General features: G+C 37.2%; 3 protein-coding genes across 3 annotated transcripts; 1 reads left to right on the top strand and 2 right to left on the bottom strand.

Moving 5' to 3' along the window:
• Window positions 1-2844: 2844 nt before the first annotated feature.
• LOC130972990 (DEAD-box ATP-dependent RNA helicase 46) lies at window positions 2845-9263 on the bottom strand. The gene is made up of 8 exons (XM_057897355.1): window positions 9026-9263; window positions 7504-8766; window positions 6549-6764; window positions 6136-6204; window positions 5356-5625; window positions 4908-5258; window positions 4508-4785; window positions 2845-4313 (listed from the first exon to the last, which is right to left on the bottom strand). The coding sequence occupies exons 2-8, from the start codon at window positions 8749-8751 to the stop codon at window positions 3176-3178; spliced, it is 3570 nt and encodes a 1189-aa protein (XP_057753338.1). The 5' UTR covers window positions 8752-8766; window positions 9026-9263; the 3' UTR covers window positions 2845-3175.
• A 3457-nt stretch (window positions 9264-12720) lies between these two features.
• LOC130934587 (glutamyl-tRNA reductase-binding protein, chloroplastic-like) lies at window positions 12721-15048 on the top strand. The gene is made up of 6 exons (XM_057864148.1): window positions 12721-12842; window positions 13363-13717; window positions 14069-14147; window positions 14357-14460; window positions 14561-14710; window positions 14818-15048. Exons 1-6 carry the CDS (start codon window positions 12721-12723, stop codon window positions 15046-15048), a joined length of 1041 nt encoding a protein of 346 aa, XP_057720131.1.
• A 5179-nt stretch (window positions 15049-20227) lies between these two features.
• Window positions 20228-22216, bottom strand: LOC130934579 (exocyst complex component EXO70A1-like). Its single transcript, XM_057864139.1, has one exon. It carries the CDS (start codon window positions 22214-22216, stop codon window positions 20228-20230), a length of 1989 nt encoding a protein of 662 aa, XP_057720122.1.
• Between the last annotated feature and the right edge of the window lie 2753 nt (window positions 22217-24969).

The raw sequence follows: 24969 nt of genomic DNA, 5'->3' as shown, positions 1-24969 counted from the left end.
TATTGTACCAATAGTTTCGTCACACCTATTTGCATATTTTGTATTCTAATTCCAAAATTTTCAAAACTAAAAACAGACCGTAAAAGCAAAGCATACTTTTGCAACTGGTAGGTGAAGTTGCTTCTTCCAGCAAGTGAGTCATGACTCATGACTAATGAGTTTATGTGAAAAATAATTATCCTACATTCCTACTTATTATACTTATTGTCTCCCATTTCGTAATGGTTCTTTTGTCTTGGTTGCTGATTAATGAGGGAAAAAAAGACAACAATATTACAATAATAAGCGTTCATAATTATTTATCTTTTTATATAAAAAAAATCATATTGATATCATACATTATATTTGAAAAAAAAAAACATGGTGTGGGACATTTTTTGTCAATCAGCAAGGATTTTAGTACTCTGATCCTTTTTGCGTGGGTCAGTTGTGGCAGATAAAGGCCCAGTTCTAATAAAACCAAAATGGCCCAATATAGCCCAATAAAGGCCCAGTTTGCATTGTTCCTGAACACCTTGCTTCTTCTTCTCAATCTGCTTCTTCTAGCGCTTGTTAGTTGTTACCTCAAACGGCGACGCCGCTAGTTTGGTTTCAGTGAACCTCTAGAGCACACTATTCATCTCTCTGTCGAATTCAGGTATGTATCTTTCATTTCTTCTTCATTTATGATCCATTTTCTCAGTTTTTTTGGGCGCGATTTGAAGATTAGTGGTTAGTACTAGCTGAATCTATTTATGTCTCGATATATCTATTTTGATTTCCAATGTTGCATTCTGTTTGCTGCAATTTGGGGTTTTCGTTTGAATTACACATGGTTTCTGCTTGCTTCCACTCTGTTTTCCTCTTTACATAAAAATTGAATGTTTACAAAGATAATTCATCATTTTAGCTATTGATTTGTGTGTGGAACAACATAGCTAAGATTTATTCCTACCTGAATTGCTATGTAATTCAGTTGCTACGCGTTCTTTGCTGGAGTGCTATGTTTCTTTAACCTTGCAAGGTCTATTGTAGTGTGAAGCAAACTTGTGAGTTTCAAGTGATTGTTTGTTATTTTTGTTTATTGTTTATTCTCTTAGAGGAGGGATTATGTATGATGGTTTTTTGTTGGGTTTCTTCCTCAGAAATCATGAAGGTGAGATCATCTGTGAAGAAGATGTGTGAGTTTTGTCGGACGGTTAAACGCCGGGGACGGGTCTATGTGCTCTGCACAGCTAACCCTAAGCACAAGCAAAGACAAGGCATGTCAACATTCGCAAATGAAGCACCATCTCATCCAGTGTATGTGTTCTTTTCTTTTTTTATGTTTTACCCTTCCATGTTTTAAACTGTAGTATCTGCCTGTGGCATGGATAAATTGTATTTTGATGGTCATGCTTTTCAATTCAAAACAAGGGTAATGCTATATACTCGATGAGCATGATTTTTTTAATTTTTCTGCTTCGTCTATTTCCATTTCACGGTGTGCTACAACATTTACTTTCAAGTATCCAATTGATTTTGCTGCTGTCTTCATTTCTGATTCATGTACTTCCATAATTCCTATTGGATTTTGGGTAACTAGATTGCTAAAATAAATGCAGTTCATCAGAGATAAGCAGCCACAAGCAAGAGATTGTTAGGTCTACTCACAGTTTGCGAACAGGACTGGCCTCTCTGATTCCACAAAGGCACAGCTTGGCTATGTTGTATGGATGGAGGCTAGGCCTGGCCTCTATTATGTCTAAGAAGTAGGTAAAGATAACTAGTAATTTTGAATCCAAGTATTAGGAGGAATAAACATGAACTGATTGATGATCAACAATACTGGATTAAGGCCTCTGGCTTGCGCGCTCACTCCTTTGTATTTGATGAACTTGTCTCCTTAATTTCATTTTTGTTCCAAGTCATATCTGATGTACTACACTCAAACAAAAGGAAACCCTTTATAGTATGTTTTTCCTTTCACAGAATGTTTTGGTGTTCAAGTATGTAATGGTGCATGAAGCTCACCGTCAATCCTATGTTTTCGGTCATAATGGTCTAAATTGCAAATTTCCATTGCATTGATAAATATAGGTTGGAGCTGCAGAATGAAAACCAAACCCCTTTAGCTGCGTAAAATAGGAATTATCAAGCTACCATAGATTGATCAGGTGATCTTGAGCAGAAGGTTTAAACGAGATCTGTAGTTTGCAATTCTAGTCAATTTTTTCACCTCCTTAGTCATCTTTAGTATCGAGTTATTTAGAAGGAAAATATTAATAAGTGCTCTGAATCCTGTACGTACCGCTTTTCAAATCTGTTCTTCACCTGAGTACCATCTTTTACTACATAGTTAAGACTAAAGACTTAAAAATAATTACCATCTTCAAATAAGTACTATAATACGTGATATTTGTGGAACATCTACAATATTCTAAGTTTTTAGAAAAATAAGTCAACCAAAAAAATTCATAAACGCAAGGACACTTAAACTAGTTGGAGAATAGATGGAGAAGATTAATCACAAATTCCTTTTTCTTAAGACTAGCATTAGTTGACAATAATCTGTTGATGAGCAGATAACTCATCAAAAAGGCACAAAAATAGTTTTATTACTCAATTGAATATCTTGGCTGAGAACCATTTTTTTTTTTCTAAAGTACTCCAACTCAACCGGCCAAGGATTAATATATTGCAAATCAAAGCTCTAAGGATTAATATATTGCAAATCAAAGCTCTATTGAAAATTTGCTGTTAGCTAATAGATTACTACATGCATAAGACTAAACTTGAACCCCGTACTTGCTTAAACAAACTAGTGAACTAACCACTATATTATCCAAACTAGTGAAGATTATTTTCCAAAATGAACCGAAAAAATAAAGACCAAAGAGAACTATAATACCAACGAATTAATGAGTAGTTACAATAATTTTGACTACACCAAAATAAATTATGCATATCATATTTCACCAAACCGAATATTTGTGACTCAACAATGCAGCATTGCATGAAACTGCATTTAAAATTAGTTACAAAACTACCATCACATGATTCAACCTCAGCTTGCCATCAGGTGGTAATCACCATGCAAATCCAATCATAAACAAAAAAAAGTGGGAGGTTAAACATAGCCGCCAATCAATAAGATTACAAGTTTCGAGAGCCCTCTAAAAATAATAAGATCATAACAACAGCTTAAAATGAAAGGCTATGCCAGAGCATTGGGATCTTCTGGGTCACCGCTCCCAGCAACCAGTGGCGCCTGATCCACTTGATCAGTTCCCAAAATTGAATTCTGCTGCCCTTGGGAGCTTGGAGACACTCCCGGATTGGGAGCTTGGACCTCTGGTTCTCTATAATCCTTTTGATCAGAATGGTGTTGATCTGTCCTATCACGCCTATCATAGCTGGGACTTCTACGGGGACTTCGGCTGCGGCTGCGGCTGTAACTGCGACCGCTACGACTGCGGCTTCGACTCCGACGAGGGCTAGGGCTATAGCTGCGACTCCGACTGCGACCACGCGACCAACTGCGGCTTCTGCTTCGGCTTCGGCTCCGGCTCCGGCTCCGGCTCCGGCTCCGGCTCCGGCTCCGGCTCCGGCTCCAGCTCCTACTGCTGCGACTCCTACTACGACTTCTGCTACTATAGTCCCATGTTCGTACTCTCTCTGGGCTACGGCTACGGCTTCTGCCTCTACTCCTGTATCCAACATCTCTTCTGTTGTCTAATCGCCCACGTCCTCGCCCTCTTCCTCTTCCATCCATGTTGAATCGGTCATTTGGACCACGATCCCCTCTACCCCACCCAGCATGACCACCACGAGGGCCACCAAATCCTCGACCTCTATTTCCCCTACCACCAAACATATCACCTCTCCCACCTTGACCGCTAGCACCATGAGCACCAAAGCCACCATCTCTCATGCCACCATCATTGCTGAATCCACTCTCCCTCATGCCACCTCGGCCACCAAAGTTACCATCCCTCATGCCGCCCCGACCACTAAAGCCACCATCTCTCATGCCACCACGACCACCAAAGCCCCCATCCCTCATGCCACCACGACCACCATTATCCCAACGCCCACCACCACCAGAGTCGAAACGACTCATCCCACCCCGCTCTTTTCCAAAGTTTGGTGGTCCGCGCAAGGTCATCTGTCTTAGCTCTGGAGGCACATGCTGGTTTGCACCCTCCAAGACTTTGATTAAATCAGATGCATGTTTCCAGTCCTGCTCCGAGAAAAAGGTGTACGATACTCCAGTAGCACCTGCCCGTCCAGTTCTTCCAATTCGGTGTACATAATCCTCAACTCCAGTAGGGAAATCATAGTTTATAACCACCCTGTCACGTGGAATATTCACGAATATTCAATAAAGATCTATACAACCTATTAAAATTCAGATAAGTTCTTGAAAGCCACAACGTACTAACTGACAAGATCACCTTTTTTCTAGCACATCACATAATATGCGAAATAAGTTTACGACTCTATATCTCAGCTTGAAGAAAAGTAACACGGATACAAAGAGGCTAACCTTATATCCTTGATGTCAAGCCCACGAGCAGCAACATCAGTGGCAACTAAAACTGGTGACTTCCCACTCCGGAACTGATTTAAAACCCAATCCCTCTCACTTTGAGACTTGTCACCATGAATTGCAGCAGCCCCATAATTGCGACCAATACTACGGGCAAGCTGATCACATAACCTCTTTGTGGAACAAAATATAATAACCTTAGAGCCCCGCTCTTGGGATCTGAGGATCTGCTCTAATCGCCTCTGCTTCTCCATTTGAGGGACAAATTCAACATACTGCCAATTACAATATATAAGATATGCAATATTTTGCATGGTGTACATGAGAGACAACATCAAAAGTGCAACAAAAACATATATGCGATGTCATTAATTGAAGTACAATGCTAATTTATTACCTGTGTGATAGCTTTATTTGCGGCAAGCTCGTCAACACTTCCAATGTTAACCTGAACAGGATTAACGAGCAGGTCACTGGCAATTTTTCTTACTTCTTTTGGCCATGTTGCCGTATACATGAGAGTTTGCCTACGTGGTGGAATCTCATTAACAATTTTCCGGATTTGAGGTTCAAAACCCATGTCAAGCATACGGTCAGCCTCATCAAGCACAAGCAGTGAAACTTGCCCAAAGTCAATTTTCTTCATTTCAAGGATGTCATTGAGTCGGCCAGGTGTGGCAACAACAATGTCTGCTCCCCGATCTAACTCTTTTAGCTGTTGGGCTTTGGGTGCTCCACCATACAAACACTATAATGGAGGCAAAATCAGAATGTATCAACAGATTACAGCACATGAATAGGGGGAAAAACTGTAATTTGGATTAAATAGAAAACCCAAGACATACCGTGCAAGAGAAACGTGAAGATCTTCCAAATTTGACAGCCTCATCTTGGATCTGTGTAGCAAGTTCACGTGTTGGAGCTAAAACCAAGACAGTGGGGCCATTCAAAGGATTATTCCTTCTCTGCCTAAGAAGGATGAATGCAGGCATTAAGTAGCCCAATGTTTTGCCAGAGCCTGTTTTTGCAATTGCCACTATGTCCCTACCTTGCAGTGCTACTGGCCAAGTTTGAGCCTGAATTGGTGTTGGGTTTGAGAAGCCAGCAGAATATATCTGAAATGAAACAAATGCAGGAAAATCATCTCCATGAGCAGTGCAAAACAGATGTCTTTTGGTTTTTAGAATATGTTGTTGCATTTTAAAAATGTACATAATTAGCAAACAATGAAACAAAAGGACCCATAGGTTATGGTTGCTTACTGAAGCAACTTGAGGCAATTAAAAAGGAGCAATAAAGACATGAGTGACGGAGCCAATATGCAACAAATCCCATATCACATAAGGTGAAATTTGAATGAAGGGCCAACCACCCTTTTAGAAGATGCCCATGAAAGGCTCCAACCATCCATTTTGCAGGCTCCAAAAATCAGAATAGTAGTTGCAAGTATAAGTGTGCCAATAGCAGATTAGCAGTGCAGCGTACGACATATGCTCCTGCTCTGGAGCAGATATCGCACCTGCGACAAGCAAGAATGAGTTCAAAAGTAAAATTTATGTAAAACCATCCCTTTATTAAGAAGTACCAAAGCATGCAATTTAATAGAACATGAATAATACACTTACCTCTCTCAAAATCTCTGGAGGAAATCCAGTAGCATCAAATGTCATAAAAGGAGGTGGAATGTTGTCACCCTGTCCATTAAGATCCAATATATATGATGTAAGAAACAGTCCATCAAACTTAAAACATGGGTAGCAATTTGACTATGTAATAAAACCATCTATATAAACTGTAGCCAACACCACTTTTATGTGGAAAAAAAAAAAATTTTTTTTTCCAGTCCAAATGGCGCAGGCCATACCCTATATATGATGTAATATATATGAACAACAATGGGATTGTGTTCACAAGATCAAAATTATCAATCATGACATGGACTTTTAAAATCTAGGTCATTTCAACAACTCCATAAGCTATTGATCAGGATATTAAAACAAATACCATACATAACAGGCAGCCTAAAGAAAATACAGACCGTTGCTGTAACTTCATGTTGCTGACAATAAATTTCAGCAGGTGTCATATCAGTAACATCTGAAGATCCCATATAAGGAGGTCCTTTCAAGGAGTTACTTGAGAGAGGCGGATGCCCTCCTACTGGTGGAAACATGTGCATTGGATGACCTGGGATACCACTTCCATTTCCACTAGGCATTACATTTTGAAAAGGGCCGCTGCCCATTCTCATATCCTGCAAATATGTGGAACAAATATATCAAGGGCAACAACATTTAATCAGACATTGACATGAATTACAGGGAAAGAAAGACAATGAAGGAGCAACTTAAAATTCAATAATTGATTACATACAAATGATACGAATGATGAAGCATTTTCACGAAACAAAAGCATTTAATCAGATATATTAAAACAAAAGCAAACTTTTGCTCAGACATGCAAGATTATCAAGAGATTGTTGATGATTTAAAGGGGAGCATATAAACAGAAAAGAGCAATCATGACACAGATTCTAGAGCCATGACTGACAAAACTATATTAACTAAATCACCAACATATAATAATATATGACTAAAGGACAGAACAAAAACACCACAAAACACGGCTAAAGCCTTAGGGTTTTAGGGTGCTTGGATTCTTGGACCAATATGTGATCAATACAGATAGATGCAAGGCAGCACCTTGATGATGTCCCATGCAACTGCAACAGTTAGAGCAACACAATCTCAAACAAGGGAGAATAGGATGTGAAACAGCTGAAAAGTCGTTTGGGGTTTGGGATTTTCAATTTTCAGGGACGAGCTTGGTTCTATTCTTGAGAATTGGATTCCTATGTCATGTATATTCAATTGTTATAAATATTCAATGTCTTAGTGTGTAAAACTTAGATAACATGAATCCACCAGTGATTGGTCCAATCATATTGAGAAAAAGACATTTCTGATTTAAAATTCACACTAAAAAGAAAATACCTGCTGCTTTGTTGAAATGGGTATTGGTGCAATATTTGGCTGCTGAGGACCCATAGCTGGCATCTCTTTGCTAGAGTTATAGTAATATTCATTCCCAGCTCTACCATGAAAATTATCTGCATGTCCCATCTTTTGGCTTCCAGGATGGACATTGGGTGGATGACCATGCATCATACCAGGCCCCATCTGGTTTTGAAAGCTAGGACCATGTTGGTAAACTGGATAAGAACTACCCTGTTGTAATGGCACTGCAGAGGGAGACTGTTGTATGCTTCCTGGTGCGCCACCAAACTGTTTTGAGTGACCAGCATTTGCACCTCCATCTGGCACTTGCCCAGATGGTCCGGATCTAACTCCAGCAGGAATGTTCTGATTGGTTTGTTGATAGTTAGATGGCGAAACTCCAACCTGGTTTTCATTTTTAAACTCTGGTTCCTCTATCTTTGGGAATGCTGATTTGAAGTCTTGTTGGTTTTCATAAGAATGACCATGCATGTTATGCTGGGAACTTGGCTGCACAGGTTGAGGCATGTTTGGCTGATATGGCATATAATGCATGTTCTGGGGGGCGAATTGATGTGCTTGTGGTTGCACAGAATGTGAGCCCTGAGCCTGAGATGCTCCTTGACCAAAATGTTGGGCATTGATACCTTGGGGCTGCATCTGATAATGCATCTGATGTGGTTGTTGTGTCATCTGCTGCCCTTTAGGCTGGACCATTTGTTGCCCTTGGGGTTGCATGGGATACTGTCCCTGAGGCTGCATTGAATGCTGTCCCTGATGCTGCAATGAATGCTGTCCAGCCTGATTAAACCCTGGTTGTGGCATGGACTGTGCCAACTGCAAATTCTGCTGTTGCACCCCTTGTGCAACCGGAGATGGCTTCTGCTGAGATGCCACATGCGAACTCTGCTGTTGTGGCATCATTTGCCCATGTTGCTGAGCAAGGTTACTCCCTTGCTGTTGAGAGGACTGAAGCATTTGCTGCCCATGCTGCCCCATCATCCCACCAGATTGCATCGCATGAGCCACGGGTATGGGCGCCATGTTGGGTGTAGAAGCAGCCGGAGCAGGGCCCGACGGCAAAGGGGGAGGTTTCTCATACTGGGTGACATTAGTTTCAGGGTTCCAGTAGTACAAAAGACCAGTGCTTCCATCAATTAGCCCCTTCCATGGCGTAGGAAGGGTGGGATCATCAGGTGCATACCGTGGACCAGCGGCAGCTTGAGCTGCCTCTGCTGCAGCCATGTCTTATATGTATCTCTACAGCCCCCAAAAAAAAAGCTACTTTAAATACCATCATAGACCAAAAATCCATTCAGAATCTACCAATTATCCAGTACAACTCAAAGCAAAAGAAAAACAAAACAAAAAAAGAACATCCATAATTTTACCATAAGTAAGTGAACAAATAAAATAAATAAGAGAAATATCATAATTCTTGCTTATTAAGAAAATTATTAGGAAAGAAAGAACAATCATCTGAACAATCGAAGAAGAAAGAAAGCAAGAGAGAGCGAACCTGGGTGACAATGTAAGCTTTTGATTTGTGATTTTAATATTTATCCTCTTTGAAATCTAGAATAATTAATCAGGGTGCATGTCGGTGCAGATTTGCGGTGTGTCAGTGATTACAATATAGAGAAGAAATTGAAGGGAAGGGAAGGTTAGTTGGAGGGAGGAGGAATGGAAGTGAGAATGGTACGGTATTAGGGTTCAAACAACGAAACCTCCGAAAAGAGGAGGAAGGTAACTCTATAATATATGGTTCGGAGGCCATAGACGCCACTAGCAAGGTGACTAGGTACTTTCTATCATAGGAACGGGCCAAGTGGGCCTCATATTATGGCTACATGCTTATTGGGCCTTACGCATTCCTTTGACTGGCTGATCCAATCAAAATTATAAATATGTTTTTCTCTTCTGGTAACATTTTGATATGATTTATCAAAAAAAAAAATCTGCCAAAAAAAAAAAGAAAAATGAATTATTTTTTATCTACAAATTTTCTGACAATTTTAAAAACTTATACTAATAATGATTTAATACAAACTTTTAAGACATATATTAATTAAATTTTATTTTTATCAGAGCAAAAAATATTAAAATAACACAATTAACCTTTTAATTTTATATTATGTCATAATATTTTTTTCATAGTTTTCTATCTTTTATATTATGTCAATATTCTCCTTTTATTTTAAATTTTTCTTGATGTTATTTTTCTTTGATAGAAATGATAATGATTTATGAGATAGGGTAAAAGATAAAATAGATATTTTAATACTCATATTTTATCCCAAATATTAATTACTTGTCTCGTTATCTACAAGTATTTTATTTGTTGTCTGAAATCATATCGACAGTACAAGTTATAACCTATGACTTATCAAAATAAAATACAAAATACTAAAAAGATCATATAAGTTTAGTCATCAAATTATAAATTGATTAAATTCTAAGTGATGTCAAAGAAGTTTAAATTTCTCCAACTAAATTAATTAAATCTAATAATCTATCTCAAGCATTGATTTATGGGCTCATTTTTTTTATTATAAAAAAGATGTTGGTGTAGTATAATAAAATGGACATATCCAAAAATTTGTGTCAGCCCAAAACGCAACCTGCATTTTACTCTTTTCCTTTTTCTTGTATTTTTTTTTTGTTCATCAAATTAAACAAATGTAGACTGTGTTTTAGATTTTGAAAAATTTTTAACTTTTTTCTTTTATTTTGTTTGAGGCCAAATGCATTCTGCATTTAGTGAGGGCCAATTTTTTTTTTAAATAACAAAACGCAACTTGTATTTTTAATTTTGTGTCAGTCTTTTTTTTTAATACACAAAAAGCAAGTTACGTTTTTAGGGTGTTAGATTTTTTTTGGAAGTCTAAAATGTAGATTGCGTTTTGTTTAAAAAAATATTTTAATAAAGAGTCGTGCCTATAAATACGAAGCAGGATTCATTCAAAATGCTTCACTCCACTTCTACTCCTCCTATTTTTTTGGTAGTTAGTTATGTCAAAAAAGTCGAGTTAGGTGAGGTTGAAGTTATGGAAAGTACTGCAAATTTGCGAGTGTATTATAACGGTGAGATTATACCAAATACACATGAAGGAGTGACTTTTGTTTTTGAATCTCCATTGTCATTTGCTATTCCATGCACCATGAATTTTGTAGAGTTGCAAAATCTTTGTGATAACATATAAAATCACATTTCAAAAAGGGTGAGCAACATTTTATACAGGAATCCTGTACAAATATTTGGTGGGCTGATACAGTTTCAAATAATGCCCATCACTGACGACGCCAGTATGCAACAGATGTTCTGTATTTATCAACAAACCCGATTTTTCACGTACCGATGATAGAGATGTACATTGAGTTCGAACAACATTTGGGGCTGGATGCGGTTGACGAGGAGGCCAATGTTGATGAGTGTGGGGATATAGATTGGGAAGAAGATGACAACGACAGTGAAGAGGAGTTCGAAGCCAATTATGAAGTCGATGATGAAAACAATGACGGAGACTTGGCAAGCAATCCGGGGGTGTAAAATGAAGCATAGGCGATTGTAAGCCGACACCCCTTTGGTGTTTCGTCTTTTATGCGGACTCTGGATCTCGAAGTCATGCATGCCCCGGAATTTTCTAAGTATGCGAGTATGGGTATTTATGATTATTAATTCAAGTTACAACTAGTGTGTATTTTATTTGCCTTGTCTAAATGATGGTGGTGCGCATATCGTAGGTGAAAGCAACGTTGCATTGGAAGATAGTGAGTTTAGTGTCGGAATAGAATTTGGCTCTAGAGATTCGGTGATATCTGTAATCAAAAGCTGCACTATCTCTAGAAAAGTTGATTACACTGTGTATGAGTCTGAACCGCAGACATTCTATACGAAATGCAAGGGTTATGGTGCCGGGTGCGATTCGCTTATCCGAACTAGCTTGATTTGAAAGAAAGCTTATTGGGGGATTAGAAGATACAATGGCAAACACACGTGCACCATGGGCACAATTTCACAAGATCATACCAAGTTGGACTCAGACACAATTGCAGATGCCATTAGGCCGTTGGTCAAAGCAGACCCGTCGATAAAGGTGAAGTATCCAGGTTCAACTACACTGTTAGTTACCAAAAGGCTTAGTTGGCAAAGAAGAAATTTGTTGCAAAAGTTTTTGGTGATTGAAAAGTTTCTTACCAGACTCTGCCAGTATGGTTGAAAGCAATGACTGCGAAGATGTCAAGGTCTCGTGTTCAAATAAAGACGCTCCCCATTTACCGTGAGAGTGAGGAGGTTCAAGGTGTAAGAGTTCTCCATCGCGTTTTTGGAGCTTCTATCCGTGTATAGTAGCATTCAGAGTTTCAGACACTGCAAGCCACTGGTGCTGGTTGATGGCACACACCTGTATGAAAAATATAAAGGTGCACTTCTAGTTGTCGTTGCACAAGATAGGAACCAAAACATTGTGCCTATTGCATTTGCGGTAGTCGAGGGTGAGACGGCAGATGCGTGGAAGTTTTTCCTAACCAACTTGCGGAGATATGTTGTTACCATTGATGGCGTTGGCATTATTTCTGACCGCCATAACTCTATTGACGCAGCAATAGCTCGCAGTAACAGTGCATCGTCACCATCAATAGCGTGGCACATGTTCTGCATCAGGCACATCGAGTCCAACTTCTTAAGGAGGTTCAAGGCTCCGTATTTGCATAAACTCGTGGTTAACACATGTATTTGATTTCGCTCTTATGGTCCTATTCATAGTAATTTTGTGGCATTTGCTTATGATTAAATGGTTTGTCCAACAGGATATTCTAGGACGGAATAGGAGTACAACAAAAACTACCAACGGCTTAAAGAACAGGGTGAGACATATACTCAATGGTGCGATAAGATCGATGTTTAGAGATGGGTGTTGGCATTCAACGGGGGTCATTGTTGGGGACATATAACGACAAACTTAGTAGAGTGCATAAATTCTGTCCTGAAGGGTGCACGCAATCTTCCTGTGACTGCCATTGTTAGGTCTACTTTCTATGGGCTAAACGAATTGTTTACCCGGAATAGGCCGAGGCTCATGACGTGTCCGCAACAGATTCACGTATTCAGAATTTGCTACCAAAAGCGTTGAAGAAAGCTTTCGACGTGCAGGAAACATTGTCGTCAATCGGTTTGATAGGTGCAAGAGATGTTTGAGGTTCGCGAAATGTAAGATGGTTCTATTTACACTGTCAACCTTGCGCAACGACACTGCGATTGTGGCCATTTCCAGGTCAAGCGACTCCCATGTCTCCACTTTCTTGTTTGTTGCGCTAACCAACGTCTTGATTGGCAAGTATATATGCATGATGTGTACAAAATATCTGAAATTTGCAAGATGTATAGAGACGAGTTTGTTCCAATGGATGACCCATCTACGTGGGATAGATATGAAGGAGCTAAAGTGATCCTCAATTGAACATTGAGGCGCGCGACCAAAGGAAGAACAAAGTCAACCCGCTACTTGAATGAGATGGATTCGCAGGACATGCGTGGTCCTCGCTAGTGTACTATATGATAAAAAAAACTATTATTTTTAGGTGTTTGCTACGGTACAATGATAAATTCATATATACCGATACATTTAAAATATAGACAAGTAATAACAAGTCATATGAAATTTATTTTTCACATCAACATTTAATTTTTTCTTTTTTAAATATATATTATATCACCACTTTTACTAAAACACCTCAAATAAACGCATCAACTTTATCATCCTCCTCCTCCTCCTCCTCCTTCTCTCTCGTTCATCTTCTTCCTTTGCATCTGCACTGTGATCTCATTCAAACCTCAAATCCAATGCTTCTTCATAGCTCCGTTCCCTTCACACCAAATTCGAAGACCAACAGAACCCACTTCCATTTCAGCAACTTCTCTTCCTTTAAGCCTCCAAAATGCTCCCTTTTCGCGGTTTCAGAAGCACCCCATTTCGAATTAAGCACTCACAGCAACAAGAAGCCCTTCCCCGCAAAGGTTTCTAGAACCATCATGGAGCTTGCCTCTGTGGGAACCCTCTCTGCTTTGACCAATGAGGGTCATGAGGGTTCTTCTTCCCCTTTGGCCATTGGCGTCAGGTTCGCCGTTGACCCTCATGAAGGCACCCCTTTCTTCTTCTTGAATCCCACTTTTCCCTTCTCTCCTCAAACCCCTTATTCCCTCCATGTTCAGGTGCCATTGCTAATGCTAAAGCTTCTCTGCCTCCTTCTCATCTTCTTATAACCAATTAAGTTGTAATTACTATGAATGATTCCAAAAAATAAAAGACATATAGATAGATAGACAGTTAGTTAGTTAAGGTAGTTGTAAGTTAGTTATACTTTCAGTTACTAGTTCTATTCTGTTATAACATATTATACTCTAGATGAGATCAAAGTATATGTAGTATGTACTGAAAATTAAGTTGATGAATATAAATTTCTCATTTTTTTCATTTCATATGTTTTAGTTAGCATAGTTAGAGGACATGTTAGTTGGAGGAATTTGTATTGAAGAGATTGATTTGAACTCTGTATTCATCAGTTGAACCAATCTGGGTTGCACACTCCTCAATGTACACTTCAAGGCACCCTCACCAAACCACAAGATATGAGTGCAACCAAGGTCTGTTTCTTTCTTCTCACTTATTAACTCATATTTAGATTCAGTTCACCATCTATAACCAATTTCGCCTATGACTCTACTACAAGGAAGCTTTTGTATTTCGGTATGGTTATGGTGGCATGGTTACAGGAATATGTAGTGTTTCTACTGTGCTTGTGTTTTGAGAAGATCTTAGTCCTCATTGTTTGGCATCCCCTGCCATTGTACAACGCCTTGTTTCATTGTGGGGGAAGAGGTTCGGAGAAGTTGATCAAGATCTTATGTACATTGTTGCTGTAGATAGGGTTCTTCAGTTGGAAGACTTTCAAGAGGCGTGATGTTTTCTTGTTAATGCTGCTGGCTTAGTTTCCATTTTCCAACAGTTAACATTTGAAATCAATCTTGGAAGTAATATGTTCCCATGTGTTCTAGGATGGGGAATGGATCAGCTCTTTAGATTACAAAAACGCTCAACCTGATCCTCTACGAGAGTTTGCAGAAAAGTTAGTCAGTGAGATTAACACCAACAATATGGAAGACATTATTCGCTTTTGCACTGTGTATGTTGATTTGGATTTCCAGGTTTGCACCTAAATTACATTTGTTTTACTTTCGTGCTGCAATTTGCTCCTATAGAATTAACTAAATTAGTTCAAACCTTATGCAATGACTTGGATTTCTCATTGAAGGTCTTAGAAGCAAAGATGATATGGGTTGATCGCTTGGGGTTTGATATGCGCTTGTCATCGACTCAAAAAGGCATATTCGAGGTCCGCATTCCTTTCCCTCGAGAAGTCACAGATGAAAAGGGTGCCAAGTCAACATTTAATTGTATGTCACAACTAGCTTGGGAGGTTGAAAGAAATCTCCAGCCTCTAGACTTTGAGAAGGTTAAACAATTGAAGCACATAAAGTCTTGAGTTGTAGTTGGTGTAACCACTTACTGCTTTGTCAACAAATACGAATCATCGGTGAAGCTATGTAATTCTTTTTATTTAATTCATGATTGAGGATTCTTGTTGGGATCCTAATGGATTGATTCTAAGTTTGACCTAGTTTTGAGTTTAATGAAGCCTATTGGAGCTAGGGGTGGCAATGGGTAGGGTAGGGTAGGGTTTGAACCCAACCCTAACCCTACCCGCGAGTTGAGTTTTTGACTAACACTCAACCCTACCCTACCCGCGGGTTGAGAAATACCCAACCCTAACCCTACCCGCGCTTAACCCGCGGGTATCCAACCCTACCCGCGGGTTGACAAAAAAAATATTATAATGACACAAATATCTTATAAATAATACAAGTATCTTTAGTTCAGTGGTTAGGAACCTTTTGCACATGCTTAAGGTCTTTGGTTCAACTCCCATATATAACATTTTTAAACATATATAACACATATTATAGGGGGTGCGGGTAGGGTTGAGACTCAACCCGCACCCTACCCGCTCCGTGCCCCCGCTCCGTGCCCAACCCTACCCGCAGCGGATCGGGTTGGCAACCCTACCCGACCGGGTTGGATCGGGTTGGGTACCCGCGGATAGGGTCCATGCTGCCAGGCCTAATTGGAGCAGTATTTGAAGGTTTGGTTTGTGGAATGATCAGAAATAATCCAATGCGTGTAGCATATATTATGTATAAGGAGCATAAGAGAATAGTGTAACATAAGAGGATTAATAATACGATTTTTCTTAAAAGGAAAATTATATACATGATACTAATTTTTAATTTTTGTTTCCATATTTCACTTGGTTATAAGTAAAATAGTCGTTATAACACTACAATCAGTTAATGTACTAGAACACAAGTTATTAAGAGTGTACATTTATAAGACCTAACATGCAAAAAAGAACCAAAACTATATTTTAAACTTCATATATATATATATATATATATATATATATATATATATATATATTAAAACAATGAAATTATTATATTTTTAGTATAGATTTACTACTTGGCAATAAATTATAGACAAATTTAAATAAAACTTGACTATTGCAACCAGGGACGGACCCATGTATTGGGAAGAGGGGGCATTTGCCCCCACAAAGGTTTTTCAAAAAAACTAATACTTACACTTATATATATATATAATTTATTATATTATATTTGCTCTAAAATAAAATATAAATAATTTTTTTGTATTTTATATTTAAAAAATATTTTATTCAATTTAATTTAGTATAAAAAATAAATAATAAATAAATTCAAAAAATATTGATAATTAATTTTATTATATTAATTAATTAATTGATAATTAAATTAAAATTTATTTTTTTAATTAAATACAACTTAAATTATTAATAATTTTTTAAAAATTATTTAAGATAAAAAAATATATTATTTATATGTTAATATACTATAATTATTTTGGTTAAAAAATTTATTTATACTATGCATAAAGATTATAATAAGTAGATTTGACAATTAAATATGAGATAATAAAAAGTAAAATAATTGTTTAAAAAATATATAAAAAATAATATTTAGTCACGTTAAAAATAAAAATAAAAAGTCATTATAAATTATTTTTTTTGTTATTTTGAATATTCTACTGTGTGTATAAAATTATATTTTGATTATTTTAAATATTATAATAAGTGATTGTATATATATTTTTAGTTCCTATTAATATGTATAGATAATTTTTAGAGTAAAGGACATTTTCGTCCCTAACCTTTTTTTTCACAGACATTTTCGTCCTCAACGAATGAAAAATACATTCAAGTCCCTGACCCCTGAAAAATGTGGACATTTATGTCCTTTCGTAGAATTCAACCGTTTGCACTGAACGGAAAAGAATGAGCTGGCAGAGGTGGCGCTGAGGTGGCCGTAACAGAGGACAGGTGGCATGGAGCATTTCGTAACATGAAATATAAATCTCTGGAGACAAAAACGATGCCGTTTTTGTAACCTCCCCCAATTTCTTTGCCTTTTCTTCTTCCTTCGTCCTTTTTCCCTTCCATTCTTCTTCCTCGTCCCCTGCCTCCATCACCGCCGTACAGCGGCACCTCCGTCAGCCACCATCAACGCTGGCGAAGCTACTAGAAGCTTAAGCAACTAGAAGCTTCCACCACCATAGCCACTTTCACCTTCTCATGTCCCTATCGTCTTTTCGTTCCTTTGTACCCATTTGGCACCACCGTGCTCCCAACCACCGGAGCTTGGGCCTCTTTGACGTCACGCAGCGTATGAGGTTGCCGCCGCCTCTCAAATGCTCGGCCGCAGAACCCGACCAGGAAACCAAGATTCCCGCCACTTGCCTTCTCTTGAATGTGTTGCAACTATTCGATGGTGCTTGCAATTGAACTGTTCTATGATTTGATTCTGTTAGGGTTTTGGCTTGATGTGTGTGTTTGCCATATTGTTGTTTTATGTGTGATTCTTTTTGGTCTCTGGATTTTGTGGTGTGAAGGGTATTATTTGCAGGTAATGTGTTTGAAAGAATGTGTGAGTGACATTTTTATGTTTTGTGTTTGATAGGTGTTCCTCTTCCTTTGGTTGGGATGGTGGCGTATGGCTTGGTTGCGGCGCTTGGTCTGCAATTGGCCACAAATAAGATGTTGCCTTTTGGGATTGGCAGGTCCAGCTCCCAGCTCATGATGTTCCATTCTTTTTGAGTGCTTTCTCAGGTTTGCAGCAGCATTGATTAGTCAAAAATTTGACTGCTGGTGGCCTAACAAACATGTGAATTTCTATGAAACGATACTGAACTCTCTCTTGTTGAGTAGCTCATGTCCTTTATCTTTGTACAAGGGTTGAAGAAGTTCGTATAATTTTAGGCTTTTAGTTGTTGTGCGTTGGAATAACGCTATTCTTTTAACTGTTTTTACATTTTCAACTATTTTGTTCCTCTTAATCTAAACGTTGTCTAATCCATTTATGATGATGTACAGGAATACATACATTTATTCTAAACCATTATGGGCAATGGTCCAGCACCATTTTCTGATATTGGCAAAAGGGCAAAAGGTAAACCTGAACTTAACTTCATTCCACGATATATACACATTCTTCAAGATTATTGTCCGAAGTTATTCTTTATATATAGTTGAATATATTCATGATTATCTGCTAGTTCATGATATGTTATCCCATCTTATTTCTTGTGTTGTAATTATAGTGCTTGACCATAGCGCATGAAGATTTATAGTGATATGGGATTATATTAAAATCAAATGTTTCTTGTACTCTTTTTTGAGTACGAAAATGCTTTTGTACTCTTTCTGAGTACTTTAAATATTGAAACCCATCATGATATCTTAACTCAAATATCATAATAAGTCTAGTATACATAAAGCCTACAATGCTACATGTTTGGAGACTTTATAAGTATTTGTAGCTTGAAATCCTTTAGATGGTTGGCTTCTTATCAAGCGATGTCTAAATTTGTTATAATATACTTGGCATTAAGTTGTGAACGTTGCAATTCTTATGTAGATCTTTTGTACAAGGATTACAACTTTGATCAGAAGTTTAGCTTGTCAATTGCTAGCACCACTGGATTGGTAATGTTTATCCTTATTTCTGCTATTACTTTTTTTTTGTTTAATTAGGTTAATTTTTAGTTTTTCTTTTTAATTGATGCTTACTAGATACAAAATCTCGTAGCTTCAATATGACATAGTTTTAATATCACAACCACAATTGTGTGAACACTACATAATTTCAAATAATATATAAATTCATGACTGTTTATTTGATTTTTTATTTTAATTTTATTGGATTATGAAACATTTATTATTGTTATTAATTCGTTAAAGATACTCATGATATTCCATTCTTTTTGAGTGCTTTCTCAGGTTTGCAGCAGCATTAATTAGTCAGAAATTTGACTGCTGGGTTATGAATGTTGTTCCTGTTAGTAGCACAAATTCCATGTACTGAAAGAGCCTCTATATCAATTCCCCCAAATTACTTTTACGATCTTGTTAGTATTTTGTAATATTCTGCAATTTTTATAATTTAGGTGTGAAGCATTTGACACCTACCCAAGAACCTATGATAATGTCTATGTGTTGGATTTCAAGACATTGCCAAGGCAATGGGGTGGCAAGTCACATTGAAAGATACATCTGAGGGGCCTCATGCTAGTTATAGAGTATTGGTGTGTGACAAGCACCTGCTACATGCTTGAAACAAAATGGGAGGGTCAGCTTAGCAGATAGAGATGAGAGAAAGTGAGAAGAGAGAGAGACTAATGGGAGTAAGGGAGTGAGAAAGGAAAGAAGACGCGAAAAGAGAGGAAGGATGAGGTTGCCGGCATTGATGGTGGCTGACGGAGGCGCGGCTGTGCGGCGGTGATGGAGGCAGGGGGCTGAGGAAGAAGAATGGAAGGGAAAAGGGACGAAGGAAGAAGAAAAGGGCAGATGGGGGAGGAGACGAAACGGCGTCGTTTTCGTCTCCAGAGACTTATACGTCCTGTTACGAAATGCTCCGTCTCCAGGGACTTATACGTCCTGTTACGAAATGCTCCATGCCACCTGTCCTCCGTTATGACCACCTCAGCGCCACCTCTGCCAGCTCATCCTTTTCCGTACAGTGCAAACGGCTGAATTCAACGGAAGGACATAAATGTCCACGTTTTTCAGGGGTCAGGGACTTGAATGTATTTTCCATTCCTTGAGGACGAAAATGTCTGTGAAAAAAAATGTCAGGGACGAAAATATCCTTTACTCTAATTTTTATTTAAAATTTTAAATATATCTAAACCAATTTGGATTAGTTAAGTGATAGTTTAGTCGTTCGCTTAAGTAAATATTGGGGGTTTGAATTTCATTTCGTATGTGTAGTAATTCATTACCAGCCAATTGCAGACTGTTAAATGGAACTCAAATTCATGATGAATTAATCCTTAATTTATTGGGTATTGTAAAAAGTAAAAAAAATCTATACCAAAATTTTATTATATTTTTGCTCCCACTACTAAATTTTTCTCGTCCGTCACTGATTGCAACTATGATATACATACTATACAATTATACTTCATTCTGTTTTCAAATGCTTCTACCTGTTTATTTTCAAACATAATATGTAGATTTAGAGTACATTCATTTACCTTGATTTTTGCCAAAATAACAAGGAAATGACATACATGAACTACTTAGCAGCTAGAGTGAAGCGAAAATTTTTGCTAACTTGTTTTATTTTGCTAGTCCAATCTGCATGCTTGACACTCCCATTCTTCTTTAGTTTTGGCTGAAACAGAGACCAAATCTTATTCTCCAAACTCTCTGCTGTATATTTGATATGCTTCACAACCATACCTTCATTCTCGATTGACAAGTTGTAATTCTTCACATAGGCCTTATAGATTGGTACAATACATTCCACCAAATGCTTGCATATGTTTTTCCTCAAGGCCTCATCACAAATTGTCCAACTAGATTCCTTCTTGTACCTCTCATCAAAAGCTACATTGAAAGCATGCAATCTCTTTCCCAAATCTTGGCTACTCAATGAGGATGAAAGTAAGTCTTTTTGAACAATAATTGATAGAAGCTTCCCCCAGCTATTCCTCAAATAAAGTGCTGCATAATAGTCCTTGTATTGTTCATGTGCTCCTAACCAAGTATCTCCCATCATATCCCCAAGAATGGTACCCCTCAAATTGTAGAAATGGCAATGATTATCTATCATGAAAATGTAGGACAATGTGATATCCTCATAGGCCTTTGACCAAGAATCAAGATTAACTGCAACTTCCTTGATTGTGTCATATATTTGTGTGAAAACAATACTCTCTTCATATGTTTCATTTCTCCAACTAAGATGAGTTTCTAAGACCTTTTTCAAATGTGGTAGATATGTATCATTAAGCAGCTGATTGCAGTAATCAGTTAAAAAGCTTACCAGCCTAGGGACACCGCCATCTCGGGGAGGAGAACTTGGCCTTTGCAGCTTCACTTGTGCCGAAAGTTGCCAGAATATCTCATCACAGGCACCATTAACAACTTTGGTGACAAGATCCTTTGTCGTGATTCTAATTTCTTCACAGGCTTTCCCCCCAAAAAGTTGGTTGAATTTTAGTCTAAGATCATCTAACACACTGAATATGTCTAGCATGTTCAACAACTTGTAGGGATCGTTTCTACTCTCCAAAACATTTCTTCCAAATAGAATAAAAGAAAGAATTCCTGATCTGATGGCGATCCTGGCAAAACATTCGGTCGATGCTTCTCGGCCAATCTTCTCAAAGACACGGCAAGATAGCATGTACTCAGTATCAAGAACGTTCTTGACAACCAACTCCAAATCAATGCCCCATTGGTCTATGTAACTCGCTATTTCCCTGACATCCTCAAATTTAGCTGTTGGAATCTCAAGGTAGCTCAAGTCTAAAGTGTTCAAAGTTCTTTGAGCATTCGTCCCTCGAACTTCAACATATATAGACTTACACTTGGCTAGCCTGCTGTTTGCATTTAACCGCTCAATGATGGCCTGCAACTTCCCCATAACAGAGCCTGGCAAAGCTTGTGTTGCGACGTGTGATCCTACCGAAACCAAAGGAATGGGCATTGAGTTTGCCATCAGAAGTCTTTGGAACTCAGTCTCTAGATTGTCTAAGGCTGCACTGAGAAAACCTCCATTGATGCGAACTCCCTCTTCCACGGCTTGCAATTCTCGCAGTATCCTCAAAGATTTCTTCACCTGAAAGAGGTAAAACTCATTGGTGATCGCTTTGTCTTGTAAGAAGTCAAGAACACCCTGCAACCAGCCAATTGCTAACGTGCAATTATCAGTGAAAAGCTTCAAGGCTTCTTCAAGCTTCTTGGCATCTGAGACGTAAGAGCATAGATCGGAACCAGGGTCAGTCAATGGAGAATTCTCCAAATGCTGCACAAATTCAAACACCTTGAGGACAGCAGCAGCAGAACATAGAACACTATCTATACCATTGCCAACGTCCATGAACGAGCATTTCTGCATGGAGATTGGTCTGAATGAAGTTTGCAGGGATTGACATCGCTGGCGAAGAAGCTCCAATCTTGATTCAGATTCATCTAATGCAAAACCAATAGCACTTGATGTTTCCAAGCTAGCTAGCAAGCACTTTCTTGCAGCATCAAGGTTCTGCTTTCCTTCCATCCCAAAAAGATATTGGCAATCAAGTGTTTTAATTTCAAAATGATTACTAACTTTGGCTATTTAGATTGCATTAATGATTTAACATTTTGCAAATGAAATATGGTCTGTGGAAAAAGATGATCTTTATTGGTTTCTTCTAGAACCCTCATGACCCTCATTGGTCAAAGCAGAGAGGGTTCCCACAGTGGCAAGCTCCATGATGGTTCTAGAAACCTCTGCGGGAAAAGGCTTCTTGTTGCTGTGAGTGCTCAATTCGAAATGGGGTGCTTCTGAAACCGCGGAAAAGGAGCATTTTGGAGGCTTAAAGGAAGAGAAGTTGCTGAAATGGAAGTGGGTTTTGTTGGTCTTCGAATTTGGTGTGAAGGGAACGGAGCTATGAAGAAGCATTGGATTTTAGGTTTGAATGAGATCACAGTGCAGATGCAAAGGAAGAAGATGAACGAGAGAGAAGGAGGAGAAGGAGGAGGATAACGTTGATGCGTTTATTTGTGGTATTTTAGTAAAAGTAATGATATAATATATATTTAAAAAAGAAAAAATTAAATGTTGATGTGAAAAATAAATTTCACATACCTTGTTACTACTTGTTTATATTTTAAATATATCAATACGTTATTATCGTACCTTAACAAACACTTTATTTTTATCACAGACATTATTATAAACATGGAACAATATAATAATCATAACTAATTTAATACTTGTTTCCCTAAAACCAAAAACACTAATAATAATAATAATAATAATAATACAGTTACGGTTATTAATAATAATAATAATAATCTACTACTAATAATAATAATTAAAATTTTCATGAACCCTGTCATTTTTTTTAAATAATACTATGTTAATAAAATGTTAATAATAACAGTTACTTATATATTTATAATTATTAATAAAAACAAGATAACGGTCATGCATTTTTTAAACAGTATTATTATTATCATAAAAAATAATAATAAATCACTAAAAAATAATAATAAATTATTAAAAAATATTATTAATTATTAAAAAAATAATAATAAATTATTCACATTATCATAACCACTATCGTAAACAAATAATAATATACTCATTATAATAATAACTATTCAAATATAACAACAACAATAATAAACCGTAATAATAATATTAATAATAAGATAATAATAATAAAATTACCAATTATAACACAAATAAATAAAATTTAAATATATATATATATCATTAAATATTAAAAAAATTATTTATTCATTGAAAATGATCCAAATATTCAATAATATATTCTTCAAATTTAGTAAAATTATGCCCTAACCATTTTTTGTTTTATAATATCTATCTTAAACTTTCTACTCTTCTTCTTCCTCCCACAAACTCTCGGCACAACCTTACAAGAACCCCTCACTAAGCTCTCTCTCAGCAAGCCTTTTCACTCTTCTTTCCTTTCTTTCTGTGTTTTGCGTTCGGTTTGTATTTTAAAGACTCCATCACCGCTCTCCTCTAACACGTGGTGTTTATGCAGCCAGGGAACTTGCCAAATACAATCTACATTTTGGCCGCGACAATTGCCAAACACAATTTTCGTATACAATCTACATTTTGGCCCCGACAATTGCCAAACACAACTTTCGTTTTGGAAATTCTCAGGCGGTCAACACAGTAGTCCTTGTCTGTATGCAGAGAGCAGGAAAATATTTCCAGACTTAAAGCACCTTCCTTGCCTAACGCAAACTGTATTTTGTAGCGTGCATGCAGCTTTTTCTTTTTTCGTTGCAGTCAAAACATAACATGCATTTTACAAGTTACTGAATCTTACAAATCCACATTTGTGGATTACACGTCATGCAACAATATATTTGAATAACACCATTTTTACTTCTATTCTTTAATTAATTTCTGTCATTTATATATATTCAAAGTAGATACTCTTCAGCGCAACAACTCCTTATACCTATCTCATATCCACCATCCAAAATCTAGTCAATGATTAAAAAACTCATCCCTTTTAGAAGCATGGTAGGTTGATTTGACTCAAATTAATATATCTACTCTTTAAATTACTCGATATGTTATTTTTTTAATAGATATAATTAAATTATAAAACTTATTTTATTTTCTCATATAAAATATATTTCTATTTATTTTCAATATATAAAATCACATTTGTCATACAATATTATCTTCTTCGCCTAAAATTTCATGCCTCTTTCGTTTCGCTAACTCTCTTCTTTCCTTCTCATATCCTATCATTTTTTTTCATTCTTTTTTATTTTTCAATTTCGATCTAATCATTCTAATTAGTTTCACAAGTACACATGTATAAATATTATTATTTGTAAACTATATATCTCATTTTTTCTCTTTTTCTTTCAAGAGATAAAAATTATATTATTTTTTATATATACCAAATAATTTTACGTATTATATTGTGCAACGTACTTGTCTTATTCGAGTTTATATAACTAACCAAATAATATTTTTTTTATCTGGACAAAGCCTTCAGAGACAACCCATGGTTCTTTACTTCTTTAGAAACTCATAGGTCATAGTGAAAATTCGAGAGAGGAATGAAAATTCATTTGAGAAGGAATTGGACATTATAGAAGTCAAACTTCAGATTTGGAGACTTCCAAAATACTGCAAAATTGTCAAATTAGGGCAAATAAATTGCAACAAGCATGGAAAAAGTAAAGGAGCGAGTGCTCCATCTTTGAGACTGTTGAGAAGCAATGCAAGTTTATTAAGGCTACGATTAAGATGAATGTGGAAACACT

The sequence above is a fragment of the Arachis stenosperma genome, chromosome 1 (assembly GCF_014773155.1).
Source record: "Arachis stenosperma cultivar V10309 chromosome 1, arast.V10309.gnm1.PFL2, whole genome shotgun sequence".
In the NCBI taxonomy this organism is placed as follows: domain Eukaryota; kingdom Viridiplantae; phylum Streptophyta; class Magnoliopsida; order Fabales; family Fabaceae; genus Arachis; species Arachis stenosperma.
This window is presented reverse-complemented; position numbering and strand designations above follow the sequence as displayed.

Bases quoted from the DNA above. Each gene is read 5' to 3' on its own strand.
- LOC130934579 (XM_057864139.1), bottom strand. From the start codon at position 22,216: ATGGAAGGAAAGCAGAACCTTGATGCTGCAAGAAAGTGCTTGCTAGCT.
- LOC130972990 (XM_057897355.1), bottom strand. From the start codon at position 8,751: ATGGCTGCAGCAGAGGCAGCTCAAGCTGCCGCTGGTCCACGGTATGCA. The intron at 5,259-5,355 runs GTATGTCTTGGG...CCTCCATTATAG, and splicing joins CTTCACGTTTCTCTTGCACG to TGTTTGTATGGTGGAGCACC. The intron at 4,314-4,507 runs GTTAGCCTCTTT...TCCACGTGACAG, and splicing joins CTTGACATCAAGGATATAAG to GGTGGTTATAAACTATGATT.
- LOC130934587 (XM_057864148.1), top strand. From the start codon at position 12,721: ATGGTTCTATTTACACTGTCAACCTTGCGCAACGACACTGCGATTGTG. The intron at 14,148-14,356 runs AGGTCTGTTTCT...CTGCCATTGTAC, and splicing joins ACAAGATATGAGTGCAACCA to AACGCCTTGTTTCATTGTGG. The intron at 14,711-14,817 runs GTTTGCACCTAA...TTCTCATTGAAG, and splicing joins ATGTTGATTTGGATTTCCAG to GTCTTAGAAGCAAAGATGAT.